The sequence below is a fragment of the Amaranthus tricolor genome, chromosome 1 (assembly GCF_026212465.1).
Source record: "Amaranthus tricolor cultivar Red isolate AtriRed21 chromosome 1, ASM2621246v1, whole genome shotgun sequence".
Taxonomy (NCBI): Eukaryota; Viridiplantae; Streptophyta; class Magnoliopsida; order Caryophyllales; family Amaranthaceae; genus Amaranthus; species Amaranthus tricolor.
In genome coordinates this window covers 14974697-14998398 of record NC_080047.1, presented here as the reverse complement: position 1 = coordinate 14998398, position 23702 = coordinate 14974697, and the positions used below count along the sequence as shown (strand labels likewise).

The 23702-nt window shown below is 32.0% G+C and overlaps 2 protein-coding genes and 1 long non-coding RNA gene across 3 annotated transcripts; 1 reads left to right on the top strand and 2 right to left on the bottom strand.

The window, feature by feature from the left end:
* Window positions 1-448: 448 nt before the first annotated feature.
* Window positions 449-4199, bottom strand: LOC130805474 (NDR1/HIN1-like protein 13). The gene is made up of 2 exons (XM_057670252.1): window positions 3860-4199; window positions 449-1769 (listed from the first exon to the last, which is right to left on the bottom strand). Exon 2 carries the CDS (start codon window positions 1742-1744, stop codon window positions 869-871), a length of 876 nt encoding a protein of 291 aa, XP_057526235.1. The 5' UTR covers window positions 1745-1769; window positions 3860-4199; the 3' UTR covers window positions 449-868.
* A 3363-nt stretch (window positions 4200-7562) lies between these two features.
* LOC130805445 (probable inactive receptor kinase At5g10020) lies at window positions 7563-17064 on the top strand. The gene is made up of 3 exons (XM_057670220.1): window positions 7563-9185; window positions 10440-11972; window positions 16299-17064. Exons 1-3 carry the CDS (start codon window positions 8273-8275, stop codon window positions 16886-16888), a joined length of 3036 nt encoding a protein of 1011 aa, XP_057526203.1. The 5' UTR covers window positions 7563-8272; the 3' UTR covers window positions 16889-17064.
* A 4921-nt stretch (window positions 17065-21985) lies between these two features.
* On the bottom strand, window positions 21986-23012 carry LOC130805440 (uncharacterized). Its single transcript, XR_009040206.1, has 2 exons — window positions 22694-23012; window positions 21986-22158 (listed from the first exon to the last, which is right to left on the bottom strand). It is a non-coding gene; the product is annotated as an uncharacterized LOC130805440 (long non-coding RNA).
* Window positions 23013-23702: the final 690 nt, after the last annotated feature.

Below are 23702 nucleotides of genomic sequence, written 5' to 3'. Positions count from 1 at the left end.
AAACTGAAAAAGATAACAAACAATTTTAGCGTTTGGGCCAATTTGTATTAAATCGTCTCACAATAAAACGGTCTTAATAAAAAATTTGTCAATGAAGTAGTATATTTGTCGAAGTGCAATATATTGAAAAAAACTTGTGATTTTGAATCATCAATACTTACATGCTAGTGGTCCTGAATTTGCATCTAGGTAAATAGCTCGTCACATAATTATTTTTTTTATGATAGTTGATTACATAATTAAACTACGTAATTACGATAATACCTACAAAAATGAATTGAATTGATTATTGAAATTTTTGTTCATTTTGTTAAAAGTAATGAACCCCATATGAGTGAAGCAAGAGTGAACAACTTTTCATGAGTTTCTTGAAAGAATTCCAATTACTTAGCCTACAATACACATTTGATGGGTTGAACGAGTTATTTCTGGAAAACAAGCCACAATAATAGGAAAAAAAACTTTCTTTACAATTACTTATTCCATAATTAATATTTGAACAATTTATCATTTCAACAATATTAAACTCTTTCCTTAACCTCATAATTATATATCCTGTTAGAACGACTGATAAGCATTCATCAATTTTATTGCATAAAATTGTACAAGTATATGATAACAATAAATATAATATCATGTCCTCAAATTTTAATCTACCTTTTTCCCGTTTTCCCCTTCTTTACGTCGGAAAAACATCCCCAGTTGTGTGTAACACATTAATCAGTAGCCAAATATCCACATCCAATACTTTAAAAAAACATTCCCAAACAATAAATTAAAGAAATAACAAAGTAACACAAGGTTGGATAAATTAAACACCATTCTCTTTCTTGGGTCCCACCATCCACCAATTATGCCGCAAAAATATTCACCAAGGCTTGGCGCTGACCTTACAATTTTTAGACACTACCTTGGCATTCGCCGTTAACGCGTTAACCGTTACATCACATGAAACCCCAACAGAAATGGTCCATGTCTTAATAGACCCAATCTTTATCTTCACTGGAACCTTAACGTCGATTTCTAATGGCACCTTGGCTCTCTTTTGTTCCGTAAGTAACTTGTCGCGTGCTGACTTGGACAACACGATCCCAGCGCCACTTAACTCCGTTGAAAATACCGTTACACTTTTAGGTGGCTGGTAAAAAGCCGGTAATTTACCGTTGCAGAGATTTACCCCATCGTGGTAAATCTTAATCCAGCTGCCTTGTTCATAATATACTCCGATTTTACCATTATTATTCTGTGTTTTCAATGTTATGTTAAAAACTGGGGATATTGTGGCAGATGTACTAGCACTTGAAAGATTGATCCCTTTAACACGCACGGTTTCAATGGAGTAGCTAGGAGCCTTGGGTTTGTAGATGAGATATAGAACTGCGCCAGTAACCGCGAGTAGCAAAGCAAGGATGAGTATAACAGCAAGAATTGTGCACACACAGCATCTGCACCCGCCTTTCCGGGCCTTCCTTTTGGTGTATAGCTTGTATTTGTGGGCATTTTCTGGTGGAGGGATGCGGTATATTTGATCCTTGGGGACTTGCACCACATAGGTTCCTGGGTTTGGCCCGTAATTATAGCCGGGGTAACTCATTTTGGAGGAGGTAAAGGAGTCCTGACTCATGTTTCGTCCGTGGTGTTCACCTGATACTGGTGCAGATGATGGTGACTCCATCATTAGCTTTGCATTTGAGTGTTCACCTGAGACCGGTGGTGATTCTCTTGGGTAGACTCGTTCGTTCATCTCTTTATTTTAGAAGATCTAGTACCTGAAATTTGAATAATTTGATCAAATAATGTTTATTTGCACATCAAATTTCAACAACTTGGAATTACAATTTCGATTATTCTAAAATTTTTGACCTCAAATAATCAATGTATGCTTACACAACACAAGCTAATTAAATTAAAAAGTCCACTCCCATCATGAAAATTGATACAGGCAACAATGCAAGATATTAAAAAAAGAAAGCAATTTAAATGAGAGAATTATTTCATTACGAGTATAGAAGTGAGTACAGAGATGATTATGTAATGATGCCAAATTGGCTAAGTAGTGAAATGGTCAAAGGCTCAAAGCCAAGGGGTTAATTAATAAAAATAATTAAATGTGGGTTGTTGGGAATATGATCAAATAAAAGTCTAAGGATGGATTAGAGTTTGATGAAAATGCAAAATAATGTGGAGAGTAACCCAAGTATTTGACAATTTAAGGCTGAGCATCACTTTAATATAATTGATGTCTGTTTACAAATTAATACGACTCGGTCACTCTTGACACTGTCTTTCATTTTAAAAGAAGGGTAGGTACAAGAAACTTGTCATTGACACTAAATTTGAGTGTCGTATGAGGTAAGATGATAGCTGGACAGAGATGAAAGTAAGTATAAGGTTAATAGGTAATGTTACACCATTAAGCATTTTAATAGGTTAATATGTAGGAAACATCAGAAATGATACAACCTTTTACTTATTTACTTACATTAAAATTAATTTTTAATTAAACATGAATAATACTAACTTAAGGGGTATTTTCCTAGAATATCCCAACATGTCAAAAATCAAATGACAAAAAAAATTGGTAAATTAGTTAATAAACCAAAGTTTGTATTATTCTAGAAAAAAACACATTAAGTTGGTGTTATTCATTGTTAATTAAAAGTTTGTATTATTGTAAGAAAATTAACAAAATGTCGTATTATTCACGGTAATTTTTCCTAATATGTATTGTAGATGAAGTATAACAATTTATAGTTGATATATATTTATTTAAGATAACTTAAGGAATCAATTCAATCAAAAGTTGTTGTAAATCCAATCAAAAATTGTAGTGGCATATGTAAAGGTAGGCGTAACATAATTGCCTATCATTTTTTGAATTTGCAAATAATTTAAAATAGTCCAAAAATAGCCTAAAACCGACCATTTCATATTTTGATAGACGATAGCTATTGGTGAAAATATTAGCGAATCATGTGACAATGGTGTAGATTCATGCTCGTGCTTGTTCAACTCTAAAGTAAATATACATAATTTAATTCGAGTCATTGCTAATGGTAGGTTAAACTCTGAAGACATGGAGAGAAAAGTATAGCTTTAGAATGTGCAGAAATCTTCCAGTGTCTACTCATTCAGTTTGTATAGTTCTGACTAAATCTCCATTTTAACAACCAAATTCAGCTAAAACTTGGAATTTCTCATACTTCATGTTGCACCACAAGATTATGACGTTTGACTTTTCCCAATTTTAAATCATCCAATAAAGCTTGATATGAAATTAATTGGAAGAAATATAATTAATCACCTTTGATTTATATAAATGAGATTATAAGTCGGTCAAATGGAATTTGTTTTTGTCCTTTCTTTTGCTTTTATATTCCAGCGTTGATTTAATTATTTTCGAGACATATTATACGTTTTCTTTCGCTGATGTCATATTTGAGTTTACGATTTGTGAATTTTGGATCAATGACGGTCGACGGATAATTGAGACTATTCTATTACGATTAATATGCTTGGACTAAATACAATTCACTCATTTATTCTACTTTCATTTTCACCAAAAAAGGCATTCTACACCACAATTTTCCAGTAAGAATTAATGATCATCTAGGAAATACAGTGTAATTAATATTATTAAATACTATCGTTCATAAGAAACTAATGCATTAAGAATAAATAAATATTCAAATAATTCAAACATTAAAAGCGCCATTAATACAGAACAAAAATTCAAATTACAGAGTATCCAACCAATTCAAATTTAAACTCGAAAAAACGCAAGACGATTGACTTAAATTGAAAGAAGAGATTCATAACGACATTAATTAGAAAAAAAATCAGAAAAAAGAAGACGAACCTGAAAATTGATTGAAAATTAAAGGATTGAAATCAAATTATAAAGCGACGATCCTTGAAGGCAAATGCTAGAAAAAAAATTGCTGAATTTGTAATTGATTACAACTTTTTCCCTCTAATGAAGATGAATGAAGGTACGGCTTGAAATTGAATAGAGAAATTGAGAGGAAACTGGAGAGAGAATGAGTGTGAAAGACGTGAAGAAGTGTTTGTGTTAGAGAGAGAAAGAGGATGAATGAGTAAGCTGTTGAGAGTTTATATAGAATACACAATTGAATTAGGAGTTGAAACTAAAACGAGTTAAAAAGTTAGCGAGTGACTGACAACTAATTGACAAAGCTTTGAGGCTTTAAACACGGAAATGATTTTATTATTAAGCATAAAAAATTGACAAATTCTTATTAATACCGGCTCATAATGATTAAATATTTAATTTTAAAAAGAAGTTTAAAAAAAACCTTAAAAAAAATTTTTACTTAATTATTTTTTATGAAAAGATTTTAATTAATTGGTCTGTTTGTATGGATCCGTCTCATAGTGAGACAGTCTTATACAAGACGCGCCGTATAAAATTTGTTTATTATTCTCGTGAGGTTTTGAATATCTTCAACATGTTTGACCCAACAAGATCACAAAAGTTAGAGACCTTAATTATAAATTATGTAGTACGTATATGTTAAGTGTTTGACGATATAAAATTGTTAGAAAAAATATAGTATAGTTTTTAAAATTGCATATGTTTTTCAAAAAAATTCGTCAATTTTTACTCCTCATCTATTCTCTATCCCACAAAGAAAAAGGACAAAAATAAATTTTTGACGTGTAGTGATAGAAATGTGTAAATTTAATAAAAACAAATTAAATACGAAAAAAATATTAATTATAACTAAAGACAAAATAAACAAATTTAATGAAACACATTAAAAAAGTAGACAATTTCATATGATATGGATGGAGTACAAGCTTAAAAAAATTAAATTTATTTTTATTTTTAATAGTAGGCGGCCTTTGGTTTTAAAATCCAAACATAAGAAAGTAGAACACGGTTTAGTGGCCGGCTTGGAAATGTTGACTCTTTGTATGGAACAAGAAATCCCATTGGCTAAAAGTGTATGTTTGCCGCTACAACTTAACGGCGTCAATTATCATATTAGTGGGGGATTCCCTAAACCCGGCCATGCAACAACTCCTAACTCTTAGCCCTCACCAACCTTCAGCATATCTAGCGTGGGATATATTTTCTCCCTTCTTTTTTACTTATATCCTAATTAATTTTGACACTATTTATTAAACATATTGATTTTCATATTATTGGTAATTTATAAGCAAAACATATTCATATGAAATCTTGTTCTAATCGTCTTGATTTTAACGTTTATTAATTTTTAGTTTCCTTAGTTTTTTGATATGCATATTTAGAGATATCAATCGTTAAATTTGTACATTGAGAAGTGTGAAAAAACAAACGGTGCAAGTAAAAAAAAGGAAGGACGTATGAATATTATCATAAAATATAGTCTATTAGACTGTCACACAAAAATTTGTCTTTTTTATCATCATTTTTCTCATTGTTTGTCCTTTCTTTTTTTATTAAAACTCTTAATTGTACGTCTCTTTTAAGGGATGTTTGGTATGAGAGATGAAAATAAAAAGAAAAGAGAATCAATTAACAAAAATGAGGGTATTGTTAAGTGTTATTGTTATTATATGTTTGATATATCTAAGTAAAGAAAACATTTATCTTTGCTTCCGTTTCCTATTGTTTGGTATAGTACAAAAAGTAGTAATTTTTTTACTCTTTGAAAACTTCACATATGCAATTAAATCCACAATTTAAATAATACTCTATTCGTTTTCAAATATTCTTCCCATTTGAAATATTTCATCTTAAGGAGAAAGAAATTTAATTAATATTTTTAACACATATTTAGAAAATAAAATATATCCATGTGATATCTCCTTAAAGTCGTTTTAATGTATACTTTTTTATTATATAGTTCTATAATTTTTTATTATGTGTGTATTAGAGATATTAAGGTTTAAAATTTACATTGAAAACTGTGCAAAAAGTAAATAGAAAGAACATAAACAAAACAGTGGAAGTAATGGAATAACAATTCCAGCTAAGAAAGTCCCTTCTATTTTCTATTTCTAAGTGGACCTACCAGCTGAAAATTAAAATTATAGATAATAACAAATAGGAAAAGTTACCATGAATGATACAATCTTTCATCTTTTTCTCTACAATAATACGAATCATTTACCAAACATAAATAATACAACCTTCAATAGATATTTCCCTCTGGCATCTTTAAGTTGAAAGTAACCTACAATTGTTTAAAAAACCAAACCCCTTACAGTCTTTAAGGTTTAGGCGTTTTCTAGATTATAGGAGAGTGAAAAAGGATAGAAAATGGAGAAGTTAATATACAAATACAAGCCACAAGGAGAGTTATTAATTGAAAAATGCCTCTGTTGCTAATTAGTTTGAAGGTAAGGGAATATGTTATACATATAGATGAGTAGTAACAAATGGGAGGGATTTGTTTCCAAGAAGTAAGGAAAACGGATACATCAAACTCAAAACAAACAGTACGTAAGGTAAACAGTTATTATGTTACCGTTTTTAACCTTCAAAAATTAGATACCAAACACCCTAAAAACTCTACGTTCTTAAATTTTACTTTTACACTCGAACATCAACGTTTGGAATTCAAAGCTTAGAAGATACAAATTTGACTACGCAAATGATACGTTCAGTTAATTTCTAATCAAATCTATCGTTTTTCAAAATTTTAAAAGTTTCTGGAAATGGCAAGTTGCACGTTTAAATGTGTAACTGGACCTTAATCAAGTCACACATTTTCTACAATTGTGCAATTTTTATTTTTAAATTTTTTTTCCCATAACTAAGTACTTACTTTTTTTTGAAAGGAACTAATTACTTATAATTATTTATTATTGTTAAATATTAATCAACTAATAATTAATTATTATTTTTTAATTTTTATAATTAGATTAATATTATTGTTCAATTAATTAACATTTACTGTTTGATTATGAGCATTATATATTTAATTTGTTATTTAGTATGTATTTTTAATTATGTAGATATATGGGCTTATAATCATGATAAAGGCTTAAGATTTCTTTAAAAGCTTATTGTCCGAGAATAGTTTTAAGCCCAAAATTCTTGGAGTTTTTAAATTTTTATTGTCTATATATTTTTTTCCACTAATTTTTTTAATATTTTTTTAGTATTTATGGTCTATACTTTTCCTCTATCAAATTCATTGTGAAAACTTTGTTAAAAAACGAAATTAATACTCTTTCTGTTTCTTTTCAAACAGCCCATTTGCTTTTTAAGTACTATTTATCAACTACTCTTAAGTTAAATTTATTCTTAATCTATAAATTAGAATATATTCAAATAAAATTTTCTTTGATTCATTTCAACATAAATTATATTAAAATCTATTTTTTATTTATTTTTTAGTTATATATAATTAAAAATATTAAAAATTAAATTAATACATAGTAAAAAGAATGTTTGAAAAGAAAGAAGGGAATAACTACCAATAGATTTAATGCATCCCACATCCCACATCCCACATCCCACATCCCACTTATGCCCACATAGAAAAGGGATAATTTTGTTGTTACCTTCTCTTTCGTTGTTACCTTTTTACAGCACAATACAGCTAACAGTGCCAAAAAACGATATAGGAAAAAGACAGTATAGCTAACTGCTCACTCCCCCTTACTCCTTACTAATTCCTATGCTTTTAAGGCTTAATCCCCTTAAATCCCAACATTAAAAATTCTTGTATTTTAATGGCAGCTCCTTAATCTTGTTTTAATGTCTACTAAATATCTTACTATTATCATGGATTCATGGTCACATTCATACTCACCCACCCACTGGATCACTCATCATTACCATTTCATTGGTAGCTGAGTTTATGTCTTTATGAGTTGTGTGACTTGCATCAATTTGCTCCTCGGACCACACAATATTCTACCATAAAGTTTAACTCTTTCTTCATTTTGAGTTGGGTTTGCTTTTCTTTTCCCTATTCTACTCTTTATTTTGTTGTATTTGATTCAGATTCTGATCTATTTGCTGCAATTTTACTTGAATATTCCCAAAAATGTAACTTTTGCATGTTGCTTTTGTTGGGTTTTCTTTTTTAAATTGGTTTTTGATGTTCATTTGCTTTATTCTACCTTTTGAATATTATTAGTTCATGTTCTCGCTTTAATGGATTCTTTTTGTGTAATTATTGTTTATAATTTGGCTTTTTGAAAAAGCCCAAAACCCTTGATTGTCTTAACAACTTGTAAAGTTATGAACTTGGGATTTTTGTTTCGTGTATGACTTTTTTTTGGCTTATCTGGGAATTGGGTGTTTAAAATGAAGAAAATGGAGTCATTTTGGTTGGTAATGTTCTTCTGGGTGAAACTCACATTTGGGAGTTCAGACTTGAATGCACTTTTGGAGCTTAAGAAAGGTATAAAAACTGATCCTTCTGGAGTAATATTAGACTCTTGGAGTGCTAAATCATTAGCTTCTGATGGATGTCCCAAGAACTGGCATGGAATTAGTTGTAGTAATGGTAATGTTGAATCAATTATGCTTAATGATGCTGGTTTAATTGGAGAGTTTGATTTCAAGACATTATCAAGTCTTAAGAATCTTCGAAATCTGTCTATTTCGAATAATCAATTATCTGGGGATATCATGGAGGTTTCTAACCTTAAGTCTCTAGAATATTTGGACCTTTCGCACAATCGTTTTCATGGATCAATAATATCTTCTAACTTCACTCAATTAAAGGACTTAATGTCTGTTAATCTGTCCATAAATGACTTTGAAGGCCGAATTCCATCCGGGTTTCTTAATTTGAAGAAATTGAAGTACCTTGATTTGCACTCTAATAGATTTTCTGGTGATATTATGAAAGTTATCCGAGAATTGGGGGGTCTTTCTATACTTGATCTTAGCTGTAATCAGTTTGATGGAGTGTTGGATATTGGACTTGGAAGTCCTAGCTTCGTTTCCAATGTTCTGTATTTTAATGTCAGCCATAACTCTCTTGTGGGGGAGCTCTTTGCTCATGATGGAACACCATTTTTTGATAGTCTTGAAGTTTTTGATGGTAGCTATAATCAGTTTAATGGTACCATCCCATCGTTCAATTTTGTTGTCTCTCTGCGTGTTCTTCGACTAGCAAACAATATGCTTTCAGGGACTCTTCCGGAGGCGCTTTTGCAAGATAATTCAATGGTCTTATCGGAACTGGATCTTAGCCAAAACCAACTCGAAGGTACTTGTTTACTGTGATGATTTAAGTACTTTTAATATCACAATCGGTTGTGTACATAAAGTAGACAAGATACGGTACATAAAGTAGAACCTTTTAGCTGACACAACCTCTTTGTTTTATGCTACCAAGGATCAATTGAAACAACCTATTTGTTATCATTAATAAGGGTAAGGTTGTGTACATTCGACCCCTCAAACTGTGCCCAATTGGGAGACGTTCAATGGAATCAGGGTAGTAGAATGTTGTTTTTTTAGTTTAGACCGATAAAGACATGAAAGGGTATCTTGACTATCTTCTATTTCAAAATGTTCCTTTTCAGGTTTTTCAAGTTTTTATCAAAGGATAGTTCTATAAATAATACTTATCATTGACACATCTGCAAATGGCATTGGGGTAATGAAATGGAATGTTGTTAAATCCTATGTCTTGTCTAAGACATGGACTTGTAAATTGATTTCATGGATTTTTAGAGCTCTTGTGTATATAATTGTTGTTAAAATCGTGATTTTGATCTACGATTCTACGATTTTACGATCCAAAAACAAGTGAGCGATTTGAATCGTAGGTAGAATCTTAAAGTTATAGAATCTTACGATTCTATTTGGAATAAAATTTTTAGATGTAAAATCATAACACGATTCTACGATCCTACGATTTAACGATCCGATTCTACTAATTTAGTATTAATTATTATTAATTTTTCTTAAGTACCATCTTTTACTAATCTCTTTCACTTATATTAATAAATTTTAAATGCATCATCATGAAAAGTTTTAAAAAATAAATTTCTTAATCGGTTTGAAGATTCAAACTAATATTTAAAAAGTTTTCTTTACATTCTTAAAAATAAAGTCAAAGAAGCTTTAATTCATAAATTTAGATTTTTAAAATGGATAATAATGATAAGATACTATATATTTTTAATGTATTTAAATTTATTTGTAAAATCGTACGATTTTACGATTCGATTTTACCTCTGTAAACGATTCTAAGTAGAATCCTGGTTTTAACAACTTTATACAACAAAATTGATTCAAACGGTTTCCTCTTCTAATATGAGAAGTTACATTGCAAACCATGTTGGTTTGGTGTGTCTTTGTAAGTTGATCCATTTCTCCTACATAGGAAGAGTCGAAGATTGTTTAGGAGATGGATTACATAATTTTCTGTACTTTTAAAAGCGTTGTTGCTACCGAATCTTGTGTTCATGTTCCACTTAATCTCAAAATGTTCTAATGCAGCTCATTATTGCAGGGCTTGTGGGAAGCATCACATCAACGAGCTTGAGGAGCCTAAACTTATCTTCGAATCAATTTTCAGGCCCCTTGCCGCTAAGGATTGGGCATTGTGTCATCATAGATTTAAGCAACAATAAGTTTTCAGGAAATCTCTCAAGAATGCTAAATTGGGGAAATAATATAGAGGTTGTTCATTTAAGTTCAAACTTTTTGACCGGGAATTTCCCGAATAGAACTTCTCAGTTTATGAGACTTGCTTCACTCATGATATCCAACAATTCACTTCAAGGGAATCTTCCACCTATTCTTGGCACATACCCTGAGCTAAAACTTGTCGATCTTAGCTTCAATTCCCTAAGTGGTTTCCTGCCAAGTTTGTTCACATGGACAAAATTGACTAGTCTCGATCTGTCACACAACAAATTCAGTGGGATTGTCCCTCTTCATGAAGGATCCGATGTTGAAAATTTGGCTTCATACAATTTCAGCTTAACGTCATTGGATCTATCGCATAATAACTTAAGTGGTGATATTCCTATAGAAATGAGCAATTTCCGCAGCTTACAATATCTCGACCTGTCGTGCAACAATTTCATGGGTAGCATTCCCAACAATCTATCAGGGCAGCTGACTGGTCTCAATGTTTCTTACAATAATCTTTCTGGTATTGTGCCGGAGAATCTGAGGACGTTTACAGATGCTTCTTTTCATCCCGGTAATTCCCTTTTAATATTCCCTGATTCCCCATCACCCGGAAGTAGCTCAAGCATTGATCCCAAAAGGCGTCATCGTTCCCTTCATCAAGTGGTCATTGCATCGATTCTTGCTGGTTTGATTGGTGGTGGTGCTTTTCTGGTTCTTTTCTTCTTGATAATGTATTACAGAAAACACATGAAGAAGGAAACGGTCAAGGATGGGATGGATCAAAGTGAGATAAAGGATAATAAGAGCTGGACTTCTTCGCTCCCTAGTACATCACCTTCGTTGAAAAGTATTGATCCATCGTTAAATTCACCTAGCTCAAATCAGGGAGCTTTTAATACATCGAAGATGGGATCTGCAACTGCAATGAGCAGCTCTACATCCAAGGCTGCAAAGAGCAAAGATATTGGTGAAATATCTTCGCCGGTTTGCATCCTTTCGTCTTCAAATCAATCGCCTCTTAAGGGACAGAGTTTATTCCAAAATCTTGGTGCCGCGAAAATTGGTTCACCTGATAAACTTGCTGGGGATTTACATCTCTTTGATGGGTCTTTAGTGTTTACGGCTGAACAGCTCTCGTGTGCGCCAGCTGAAGTCATTGGGAGGAGCTGCCATGGAATGCTATACAGAGCTGCACTTGAAAGTGGCAATGTTCTGGTTGTGAAAAGGTTGAAAGAGGGGATAGCGAAGGGAAGAAAAGAATTTGCTAGAGAAGCTAAAAATCTGGGAAGTGTAAGGCATCCGAATCTGGTATCTCTACAGGGTTACTACTGGGGTCCAAGAGAACATGAGAAGTTGATTATTTCGAACTACGTAAATGCACCATGCCTAGGCATCTATTTACATGGTAAGCTGCTTCAACCTAAAACCTTTCATCAATACCTTGTGTCCTTGTTTGCTTAGTTCGCGGTTTAGTTTCATGCATACTTTTTTGTCCTAGAAATAAAGGCTCTTCTTATTACCATTATTATTTGGATCTCCCATATTCTCGTCTTGAACTGCATGCAATCTTTTTGTGTTTACATTGGAAATGATGAAACTGTTGTATGAGATCTACTAGTATTGCAAGGATTTTCCTCAGAGTTTAAAAAAGGTTTTACATAATATTGGTCAAATGTGACATTTTATGAAAGAATTAACCTCTAAATATGCCAAGGACCAATGATAAGTGATCTTATATGAATTCGGGAAAAACTTGAAAACATAACCCTAATTCTAGATTATGAAAATTCGGCAAGAAAAACAATCAACCAACAAGAACAAGATTTACGTGGTTCACCCAGCTGGGTTATGTCAATAGTTCAAATTTCATGAACATCAAAGGTGCGTAAATCACATTCACTATTCATGTTGAGAAAATCACATTGTCTTTCAATCATGCAAATCACGTGCATCACCTCAAGACTTCACCTTCACGCCAACACGCGAGTAAATCATGTGCTAAAGGGAGAAAGCCCAATCAAGTCTACACATAGACTAAACTTTGTATGTGGTAAACTTTAAGTAATCATATCCATAGCTTCCTTGTGTGAGCCGGAATCATCACAACCTTCTACCTACTTGCAATCGTGAGAGCATAAACCACATAATCACATTCCTTAATGTACCTTCTTGTAGGCTTCACTTGCCTCTTGGACCGCTGTACATTAGGAGATAATGGTTCCATTGGTTGATATAGTTCATTCTCAATCCTAGTAGCTTCAAAAATCTTGGAGGCTCCACCTCCTCACAAGTATCATGTGTTGAATCTACGTTGTTAGGAAGAACAATATCCAAAGACAACAGCTCTACAAGTAATTTTCCTTTTAGACTTTCGCATCGCACCCTATAACCCTTGACACCCAACCCATAGCCCACCAATATGCACTTTTTAGCTCTTGGTTCAAGTTTCTCCTCATTGACATGTATGTATGTCGGACATCCAAAAATACCATACCTCTTGGGGACACTTGAAGTCAAGTGCGGTGTCACGATGTGTGGAGAGCGGTGGATCAAGTAACATGCCGTAGATACCGTCTCGGCCCAAAACTTCTTTCCTAGTTTTGCTTGATTCAACACACATCTAGTTTTTTCTAACAATGTCTTGTTCCTCCTTTAGGCAACTCCATTATGTTGAGGCCAACCTACATATGTTCGATGCCTAATAACACCATCCTTGAACACAATTCGAGAAACTCCTTTCTAACAAACTCAAGCTCATTGTCGGTCCCGAACGTCTTGATGCTCCTTTCCATTATATTCTCCATCATGGTCTTCCAATTTTGGAAGACACCAATTACTTCATCCTTAATAGTAACACCAAATGTTCCTTAGAAAAGTCATCTATAAATGTGAGTTAGTAGTTGCATCCACCTAAGAAGTCTTCCAAGATGGACTCCGGAGATCCGAATGAATATAGGATACCCTTAGTGTTATGCACATTGGGTTTGAAGTTCACTCTCTTTTGCTTCACATAAACACAATTTTCACAAAACGAGAATGTACCAAGCCTCTTCCCACCGAACACTCCTTGTTTGTTGAACTCATTCATCCCATGCTCACTCATATGACCAAGTCTCATATAGCACAGCTCGGTATCGTGATCTGACATTGTAGTGGTGGTAACATTAGTCGATTCGATTACCATGGAACCTTGTAAGTTGTAACACATACAATCTCTTAACCATTATACCTCTCGTCAAAATCAGTGAGCCTTTTACGATCTTCATGACACAACCTTCACATTTACACATAAATCCATTAGCATCTTATGTACCTAGAGAAATAAGGTTTTTTTTCAATCCCAGAACATGCCAACGACCTTGCAAGTATTATCATTACCAAGATTATATGTCCTCCATCAGTCCATCCACTTTTTGTAGAAAAGAAATCTCTATTAGAAGACATGTGAAAAGAACAATTGGAATCAAGAATCCATTCATTTTATTCCCTTATACCCATGTGTAAATACCAAAGCACCACAATCATTGCTATCATACATACAACTTGCTTCAGATTTAGTGTCCTTAGAACCACTCTCTTTTTGGATCCTCTTCCACTTTCAACAATCTTTCTTTATATGCCCCATCAACTTACAATAATGACATGTTTTCTTGTTTGAAGTCTTGAATTTAACCTATTTCTATTCTTGACACCACCATTAGAGTTACTATCATTTACTCAACCCCTCACAAACAATCTGTCATTAGACCCATTAGATTTATGAGTCAATTGTTTCTCTATTAAGTCTTTTTGAATCAAATTATTTTTCACATCATCACTAATAAGATTCCCCCTGCCATAGAGCCAAGTCTCACGAAATTTTTTTTAAAAGGGTGGTGAAGTACATAACAAAGGAAAATAGCCAAGTCATCATCATCAAGAACAACATCAATATTATGCAAGTTCATTAAAGTTGTACAAAATTCATCCAAATGAGATTTTAGAGAATTATCTTATTCCAATCTAAGATCACAGAGTCTACTCTTCAAGAGTAATCTATTGGTCATACTTTAAGCCATGCATAGAGATTTAAGTTTATTCTATATACCCTGTAAAAGTCTCCTTCCCAACCTATCTAAGCACCTCATTGGAGAGACATAATTGAATGGCACTAAGAGCCTTTGAATCAATTTCTTCCCAATTTGCAATTTCATTCCATTAGGCATCTTTCTAACACCATCTAATGCCATTTACACAACATGTTGAGTAAAAAGGGCCTTCATCTTCACTTTCCATAAGCCAAAATTTTGATTTCCTATTGAACTTTTCAATGTAAAACTTCATGGAAACCATGTTGTACCCAAATATTAATCAAGAACTCACAAATAATGATCAAGAGTCCTTTGCTCTGATACCAATTGAAAGAATTAACCTCTAAATGTGCCAAGTACCAATGATAAGTGATCTTAATTGAATTGGGAAAAAGCTCTAAAACAGAACCCTTATTCTAGATTATAAAAATTGTGTAAGAGAAGCAATCAATCAAAAAAACAAGATTTACGTGGTTCAACCAACTTAGGTTACGTCTACACCTAGCCTAGATGTCTTTTATTGATGTATGAAAGCTTCAATGAACCTTTAATGGAACTATAATGGTGGTTGGGTAAAATCCGAGAAAATGAGTGAAAATAAAAGGGATGGATCACTTGGAATTCTAGAGAGAGATAGATTTGGGTAATATTATATCTAACTAATGGAATTATGACTATTTATAACACATTGTCATTAATTACTCACAATTAATCAAGCCTAAAAACTGGGAAAACAAAACTTAATCGAAAAAATGAATTTCTGACAGATGACTCGACTTTCCTCATGCATCCACGAAAGTTGACTCGGATTTTTCTTCGGAAAAAAGCCTCGGTCATTTTTCTTGATGCTTCATTTGACAATTGCTTTGGATCCACTTTTGCTTCATATAAAACAAGTGATATCCTAGTGCCATGTCATGAGTCTTGTGGACCCAAGACACTTTCATATGTAACATATTTAGATGAAAATTGATGTTACAACCTATTGAAAGTCTTCATTCCTTGAAAGAGGTGTGATAAACAATGTTTATGACTAATGAGTGAAAAAATCGTGAGACGTTTTGAAATGTGCATTTGTACGTACGTCCATTTGTGTAAGGCGTTGATGGAGTTCTGCGGAGTCCATTTTCGTGACCTACAATATAATCTGGACTCTTGACTGAAGTGGGATTGTAACACACTGTAGCTGCTAGATTCTGAGCTGAGACGTTTAATTACAAACATATATTGTCAATCATCTTATTAATGTTCAATGGAACACATATGAATTAATGAGAACACCAAATTTGAAGATTTAATGTGATGCTACAACACTGCCGCTGTCCTTGAGATCTCAGTAAACAATAACATTTATCCATTGGTGAATTACTCCTCTTGTATATAGGAATAAAATCCAGCTCCAAAAGAAAAAGATATAGCGGATGCAGGGGTCTGCATTCAGCATGGTTATAATGACCTCTTTCAATGAGCTCTTATCTTTTACATTGAGCAACCCGGCGGACCATTTGCGTTTATAGTGGAACAGGAGTAGTTTTAACTGGTCTAGCATAAAGATAATCGAATATGAGCATGTTTAGAGATACCCAATTCAATTTTTGATTATTTTTTTTATTGTGTTTTCTTGAGCCACTACGTAACATGTAGACGGATTTAATTTGCAGGATCAGATCGAAGTCAAGTTCCATCCTTGCCGTTACAGAAACGGCTTAAAGCAGCTAGAGATGTAGCGCAGTGTTTAGATTACCTACATAACGAGAGAGCCATACCTCATGGCAACCTCAAGTCTACCAACATTCTTATACATCCTTTGCAAGAGAGTGTGGTTGTCACCGACTATGGTCTCCACCGTCTAATGACACCAGCTGGTATTGCAGACCAAGTCCTCAATGCTGGAGCACTCGGCTATCTGCCACCCGAATTCATCAACTCAAGCAAACCATGCCCATCTTTAAAGAGCGATATTTATGCTTTAGGAGTGATTGTGTTGGAGCTTCTAACCGGAAGGAGTTCAGCTGACATTGTTTCTGCAAATCAAGGCTCAATCGACTTGACAGATTGGGTGAAAATGTTGGTGGTTGAAAACCGTGCCAACGAGTGCTTCGATAAAGCCGTCTTAAGTGCTAACGTCACTAAAACTGAATTTACGGCACTTGATAGAATGCTACAAGTTGCTCTTAGATGCATTCTCCCAGCAGCTGAGAGACCTGATACTAGAACAGTCTTTAATGATCTTTCATCCATAGAACTATAGAAATTAGCTGGTCAATCCATTGATTTCCCATCATCAAATTTCATTCAGTTTTGTAAATTTTGTTGCTTTCCTAATTGGGAGGCATTGGGTTTTTTCTATTATTTGTGTAATAATTTGTTTTCCAAAAAACAATAACCCCTCTTTTTCTATCAATTTGCACATTGATTTTCCGATCATTCATTGTTCCCATTTCGGCATTGTTGTCACAACTGATTTTGTTTCCAGTAGTTGTCGCTGGTTTCTGCTCCGGTTAGTTGTTTCTATTTGCTCCGGTGTGAAATTCTTGCACTATGCTAAGGATTGTTTGGATTGATCATCTACATCTGTTTGATGTGTAGGAAATAAGATAATAATAGGCAAGTATATTGTAATTATTCTTCGGAAATATTGTGATTTGTATTTTATTCCTTTAATTATTCTGTTTCCTAGTTTAGTTGTCATAATCCTTGTATGAATAGGGGCCATTAGTACTTTAATTAATATACAAGAAAAGGAGTATTTACTCAAATCCTTTATTCTGCTATTTTAATTTTTTTCATGATGAGGCTCATTGATTTGTTGGTCTTCTTTACATTTGAAGTATTTCCAACGTGTATAATTCAGTTGTAATGCCCTCCATGCTTGGGTTTCTTTAGCTTTGGGTGCTAGTTTCGGTTGACGATTCAGCTTTGGTTGTTTAGTTGTTCTTAGAGCTTTACTAAGCTGCTTTTGATGTTGGCTTAATTGTTCTGGTGCCCTATTGTTTAAGATTGTGCTTGATATTACTGCTAGCTTGAGGTCATTTTGGAGTGTGCCTTGAAGACAATCATACTTGATTCTGTTATGGTTGTCCTACACATATGTGCAGTCTTTTATATTGTGTTGCTATTGTTGGTACCTCTTATCGATGGCTTTCGTATGAGCTTCGTGTTTTTGGGACTTTGATATCAACAATTTTCTCTTTATGTTGCTATTCTTAGGGCTTGAGTCCAATAGCTGTTATATGTGTTTGTTGCACTCTTTCCACCTTAGTTGTAGATAATTTTTATGTTTTTTTTTTTTTTTTTTTTTAAAATGTTTTTGGCTTGAGACTTCTTGTTTCTTGTAGGATCTTCCTAGCCTTTTGCATTTCTCCATTTTGAAAATGGTTGTAGGGTAATATTTTTGTAACAGTTTGAGAGAGGTTCATTCTCTATTGTATTGGAAGTATGAGGTTGTAGTGGGTATTATTTTAATTAAATAGTAGTGTGAAGTAATGATTGTATTGAAAGTATGAAAGAGAAAATAATTATAAATAAAAGAAAAGGAGTACATTAAAAGAAAAGGGGAGGTTTTAAGGGGTAAAAGTGGGATAAAAACTTTCTAAAAATAGAAAGTATTATAAAGTGGAAGAACTTTTGAAACTACCCGTTATAGTAATGTGGAAGATCAAAAAAGAACGGAGGGAGTATTATTTTACATAGTTAATTATAAGAAATAAAGTAAGTTTAATTTTAACGGTAACGAGTTTTATCGCGTACGATGTTATCGCGTGACGTTTCTTTGCTGTTTTAACAATAATATAATATTACTTAATTAATTAATTCAAAAAAAAAATAATAATAATAAAGAAAAATGAAGAGTGGTCGTGTGTTTTATGGCATGGGAGGAGTCTTGTAACTCCTCTCATAATTGTGTTTATGGCACCATTATAATCCTTGTTTAAATTACCTATTAATTCTTTAGTCTCCTTGAATTTCATTGCCATTTCAATTGTTTCAAGAGCTCACAAAATTCAGAAAATTTCTTCTTTGCTTCCTCTTGTTTCAGCACTTCAAAAGAAAAAAAATTTTTTTTTTCTTGTTGTTCCATCCAATCTTGTGATCTAAGGGTAAGTTTAATTGAATTGTTAAATTGTAGATTTTATATACAATATATTTTATGTATGATGATATCCTATGACTTATAAGAGGATTGAATATTTTTCTTTTATATACGAAAATTTTCTCTAATAATCCTTTAATAAGCTATAATTTGTTAAAAGAATTAAGAAAAGGAACTTCATGATCAATATTCTTTAACAAAATTTATATTTGTTATAAGAATTAAGTATTTAAAGTTATATTGATATTTTAATAAATTTCTTATGGTCTACTTTTCTCTAACAAAATTTCAATTTGTAAGATGAAATGTAAATGGTATGGATTAAGTAATATAATCATCCAAAATTTAATAATCCTTTAGCAAAATTTGATTTGTTTGAAGGATTGTGTTATATTTATATATATGTGTCTTGATTTAAAAGGGTGATTTGGTTTTGTAATTCTCTACAAAATTTGATTTGTTAAGAGAATTAAGTATTTAATTTAGTTATCGTAATTTATGAAATTTCAAGTCTCTTGAAGGATTTTGTGAATGTGACCTTGCTAGAGTTATTTTGGTCATGAGATTTAAAAAGGGTTGATAATGCATATATATAAAATAATAATAATAATGAATATATATATATATATATATATATATATATATATATATATATATATATATATATATATATATATATATATATATATATATATATATAGATTTAAGATCAAATGAGAAAGGGTCTCAGAATAAGAAGGATAAGAAGGAATTTCAGCCGTTCAGATGAAAGATCAATGGTCAAAATGATTTTAATTTGTGCACGCGGTTCAGCCGTCCAGATGAAGGAAGTTTAACCAGTTCAAGTCTAATAATAACTTTTGTAATCTTATTTTTTATCTTTTCATCTTCCACGCTTTCTCTCTCTAGGTTTTGTTCATTGACATTTTTGTGCATTCTCATCTTCAATTATTCCTCCTATCTTCCTCCTTTCTTCATCCAAAAATAATCCTCCACTTTCTCTCATCCTTTCTCATTCTCTCATGAAAGGTTTTTTGTCATTTTCAAGTAGAATTTTATTCGCTCTGCCGCATTTTCGATCTTGTTTGTTTTTGAATCTGGTTTGTTCTTGAATCTGTTCTTATTTCGATCTTGTTTTTGATCTTTTGTTCTTCCTCCTATCTTGAATCTGGTTTGTTCTTGGACTTATTCTTATTTCGATCTTGTTTTTGATTTTTTCTTGTTTTTGATCTTTTTTTGATTTTTTTTCTTGCTTTCGATCTTGTTTTTTATTTTTTTTCTTCTGCGTTATGATTTTGAATGTGATTTGTTTCTTGAATATTATTTTAGTTTTGATCTTGTTGATTTTCTTCCAATCATTTTTTTAATTTTCTTAATTTAGGGAATTTTAGTTAGATTTTGATTGGTTTTATGTTTCTAAGGGTCCATTGGTTAAATTTTGATTGATATTTTGTTTCTTGGTTTTTAATGTTTGGTGCTTGATTTTGCTATTGGGTTTATTTTGCGGAGGAAAGATATATAAATTTCACCATTTTCTCATTATTAAAGAAGGTAATGAAGGTAAGTGCACATATCTTTCATGGGGTTGTGATTATTCTTCTCCCTGTTTTGAAGCATCTTTTGATGTTGTCCCATTGTTTCTTATTGTTATGAAGTTATTTTTTGACATTGTCATAAATTGACGATGTTTCCCGAAGTGTCATTATCTTAAACAAATTTACAAGGACGGAGAGAGAGATTTAGTGATTTGGTGGTCGATTTAGAATAGTAGAGATTGAGATTTGTAGTGTGGTGTACTAATTTATCCTTTGTGATAGTGAAAATTTTTGCAAGACAATCAATTTCTCTGATTATTTTGGGGTGTTTTGGGTAGTGGAGGGTAAGACAATCATCCATATGGTGGGGCCTCCAGAGAGTTTGAACCTTGGATTCGCCACTAAATAAGCATGCTTCTTTTTGAAGGAACAAATGATTTTCAATGTCCAATGTTGAATGCAGTTACGATTTTCTTCTTTTTATTATTTTTAAATGTACATTAAAGGACACTCTAATTAAATGAATTGGATAATTTCTTATGCAGGCTCTATTGAGGCATGTTGCGAGAACTAAGATTGCAAGTTCTTTGTTGTTATCTGATTTCAACTAGAAAAGATCTCAAGTTTTAGATGATATGTCCAATTTCAAGGAGAAAAGACGCTCCATTGCCAAACAAGTTTCAATTAGAAGGAAAAAGATTCGCCAATGGGAAAAGTTTTTAGTTGTAGAAAGCTGAACTTGTTTTGTTTTTGTCTACTAGTTTCAATTAGAAGGAAAAATATTACTAGCTAATGTGATTAGAATAATTACTTTAGTATTGTAAATGGTATCTTTATCAAAAATATATTGAATAAAGAACGAAGTGATCGAAAGGTGTCTTCAGGCGACTTTTTGCTCGACTTAGTTTAGTACATAGTAATTTTAGTTACTAACATTGTCATCTTTATCCTGAGCATAGTGATCTTTTCACTGTATTTTTCTTAAATTATTTAAAAAAAATTACAATATTAACGTAATAAATTACGGGGTGTTACAACCATGTTCAAGTACATAGTAATTAGGAGGCAGTATGTATACATATTTATAGTAACCTTTAATCATAACATAGTATCATGTTACAAGAGTATGGTATGTGCAATAATTTATAATCTTATACAGTACATAGTAACTTTTAAAATGAGCATAGTAACTATAAATCATAACATAGTATCTTTTTCTAAGAACATAGTATGTCATAAACTTTTACAACATCATTTAACATATTAGTATATCACTAAATCAGCAAAGTTTTTTCACAATTACTAAAGAGAAGACAATAACTATACATAATCATAGTAGCCTTTATTCACAACATAGTATCTTTTTCTAAGAACATAGTATCTCATTAACTTATACTGAATATAGTAACTTTTAAAATCAACATAGTATCTTGTACTGAACAGTGAGCTTCAACAAAACTTCATTATAATCATATGAGGAGACAGTAACTCTAAATAATCATAGTAACCTTTTATCATAACATAGTATCATGTTATAAGAGCATGATATATGAAATAATTTATAATCTTATACAGAACATAGTAACTTTTAAAATGAACATAGTAACATTTAATCATAACATAGTATCATTTTCTAAGAACATAGTATGTCATTAACTTTTACAAGATCATCTAAGAATATCGTATATCATTAACTCAGCAAAGTTTTTTCACAATTACAAAATAGAAGATAGTAACTATATATAATCATAGTAACCTTTATTTATAACATAGTATCAAATTACAACGGAATAGTATGTTTAAAACTTTTACAAGAGCATACTAGTAAATAAATAGTCATCTTAACAATCTCTTCATTTTCAGCATCTGATCTTCTTACATAAATCAACTTTTCTGCATTAAATCATAGTCAAATTATAAATTTTGTTTTTTTATTACCCTAGAACACAGAACATAGAAGTTTTACTCTAGTTTAATCCCTAAAGTTCTTCAATTTTTTTTTCACAGTTATTCATAAGCAAAATATCTTAACTATGATCTGGTATACAATAACACAACGAAATCATATAGTAACATTATAGTAACCTTGTTCAAAGATATAGTAACCTAACATGTGAAAGATGCAACAAATCAACATAATGAGAAAAATAACTCAGAAAATGCTAGATTAAAGGTGGAACCATGAAACTTTGTCTAATCAGGATATTAATGGAAGCAAAGAAAGTAAAATAGATGTCTATTGTCAAAGACAAATATGGAAAGCCTAATTCCAAACAAATGCAACACAATATAACACAATAATAACAATCAATTTCTACAGATTGAAGTGAGATTAGAGATGAAATTTTTCCCCAATTAGAAAACCCTAGATTAATTACTAATTTGAAAATGATTTGAAAAACATATTAAAATCTGTAAAAAAACTTACATCATTTGTCTATGACAACGATGAAAAGAAGAGAATCGCAAGAAATTTTTGGTTTTCATGAATTGAAGATCGAAGAGAAGATGGAGCAGCGTTTTTGGTTTTCAAGGAAGAGAAGATGAGCAACAATTTTGGTTTTCAAAGGAGGGAGAAACCTATTTTTTGGACCATTTTCTTTATTTTCTTTATAGTCACGGTTCAACCCTTTTTATTCTTACCCGTTAGATCTTCATAAGATCTATGGCTATAAATCCTTCTCATCCTTCTCATTTTGAGACTCCTTCTCAATGGATCCCTCCCCTATATATATATATATATATATATATATATATATATATATATATATATATATATATATATATATATATATATATATATATATATATATATATGTATTCGAGCAGCAGCTGTTCTGTCTCGTTAAAGATGCCGATCCGGAAACGTTGGTCGTGTTCCGTTGTTTTATGTACCGATGCGTTTAAAACTCGTTAAACGCTTAAAATAATTAAAAATAGTAATTGGATGTTAGAAATTATGAAAATTGGTACCCAAGGTAATTGACGCGTTCCGAACGCAATGGCGAAGTTGGATTTTGCATTTGAATTTTCTAGTCTGTCCAAAATGGCCCGTAAAGTTTATGGTCAGAATTTAAAATTTGGATCCATTGGGAATAGGATGTAAACAATTAAAAATTATCAAGTCTTAGTGATATTTTAGAGTATGGAGTGGATTAAATGTGTAAACACGTCCTAATACGTGATCGTTTTGTGTGTGTGTTATTTAGGACCTCGATTCATAAGAGGGTGAAATTTCGGTCGTGCTTGAATATTGTTGTTTGCAGTGCTTAAAGGTACACGCTTAGACCATACTGTTTATGTGGTTGTGCAAGTAGTGTTGTTTTATTTCTAATCGAGGCTTTGTAAACCACATAAGGATTAGACACCTCAAATAATCTGAAAGGAATTTAATTGGAAATTGAGAATTTATGTATTGTCACCCGAAGGGATTGACG

Coding starts and splice junctions, on each gene's coding strand:
- LOC130805474 (XM_057670252.1), bottom strand. CDS start 1,744: ATGAACGAACGAGTCTACCCAAGAGAATCACCACCGGTCTCAGGTGAA.
- LOC130805445 (XM_057670220.1), top strand. CDS start 8,273: ATGAAGAAAATGGAGTCATTTTGGTTGGTAATGTTCTTCTGGGTGAAA. Junction 9,186..10,439: donor TAGCCAAAACCAACTCGAAG/GTACTTGTTTAC, acceptor TCATTATTGCAG/GGCTTGTGGGAAGCATCACA. Junction 11,973..16,298: donor CCTAGGCATCTATTTACATG/GTAAGCTGCTTC, acceptor TTTAATTTGCAG/GATCAGATCGAAGTCAAGTT.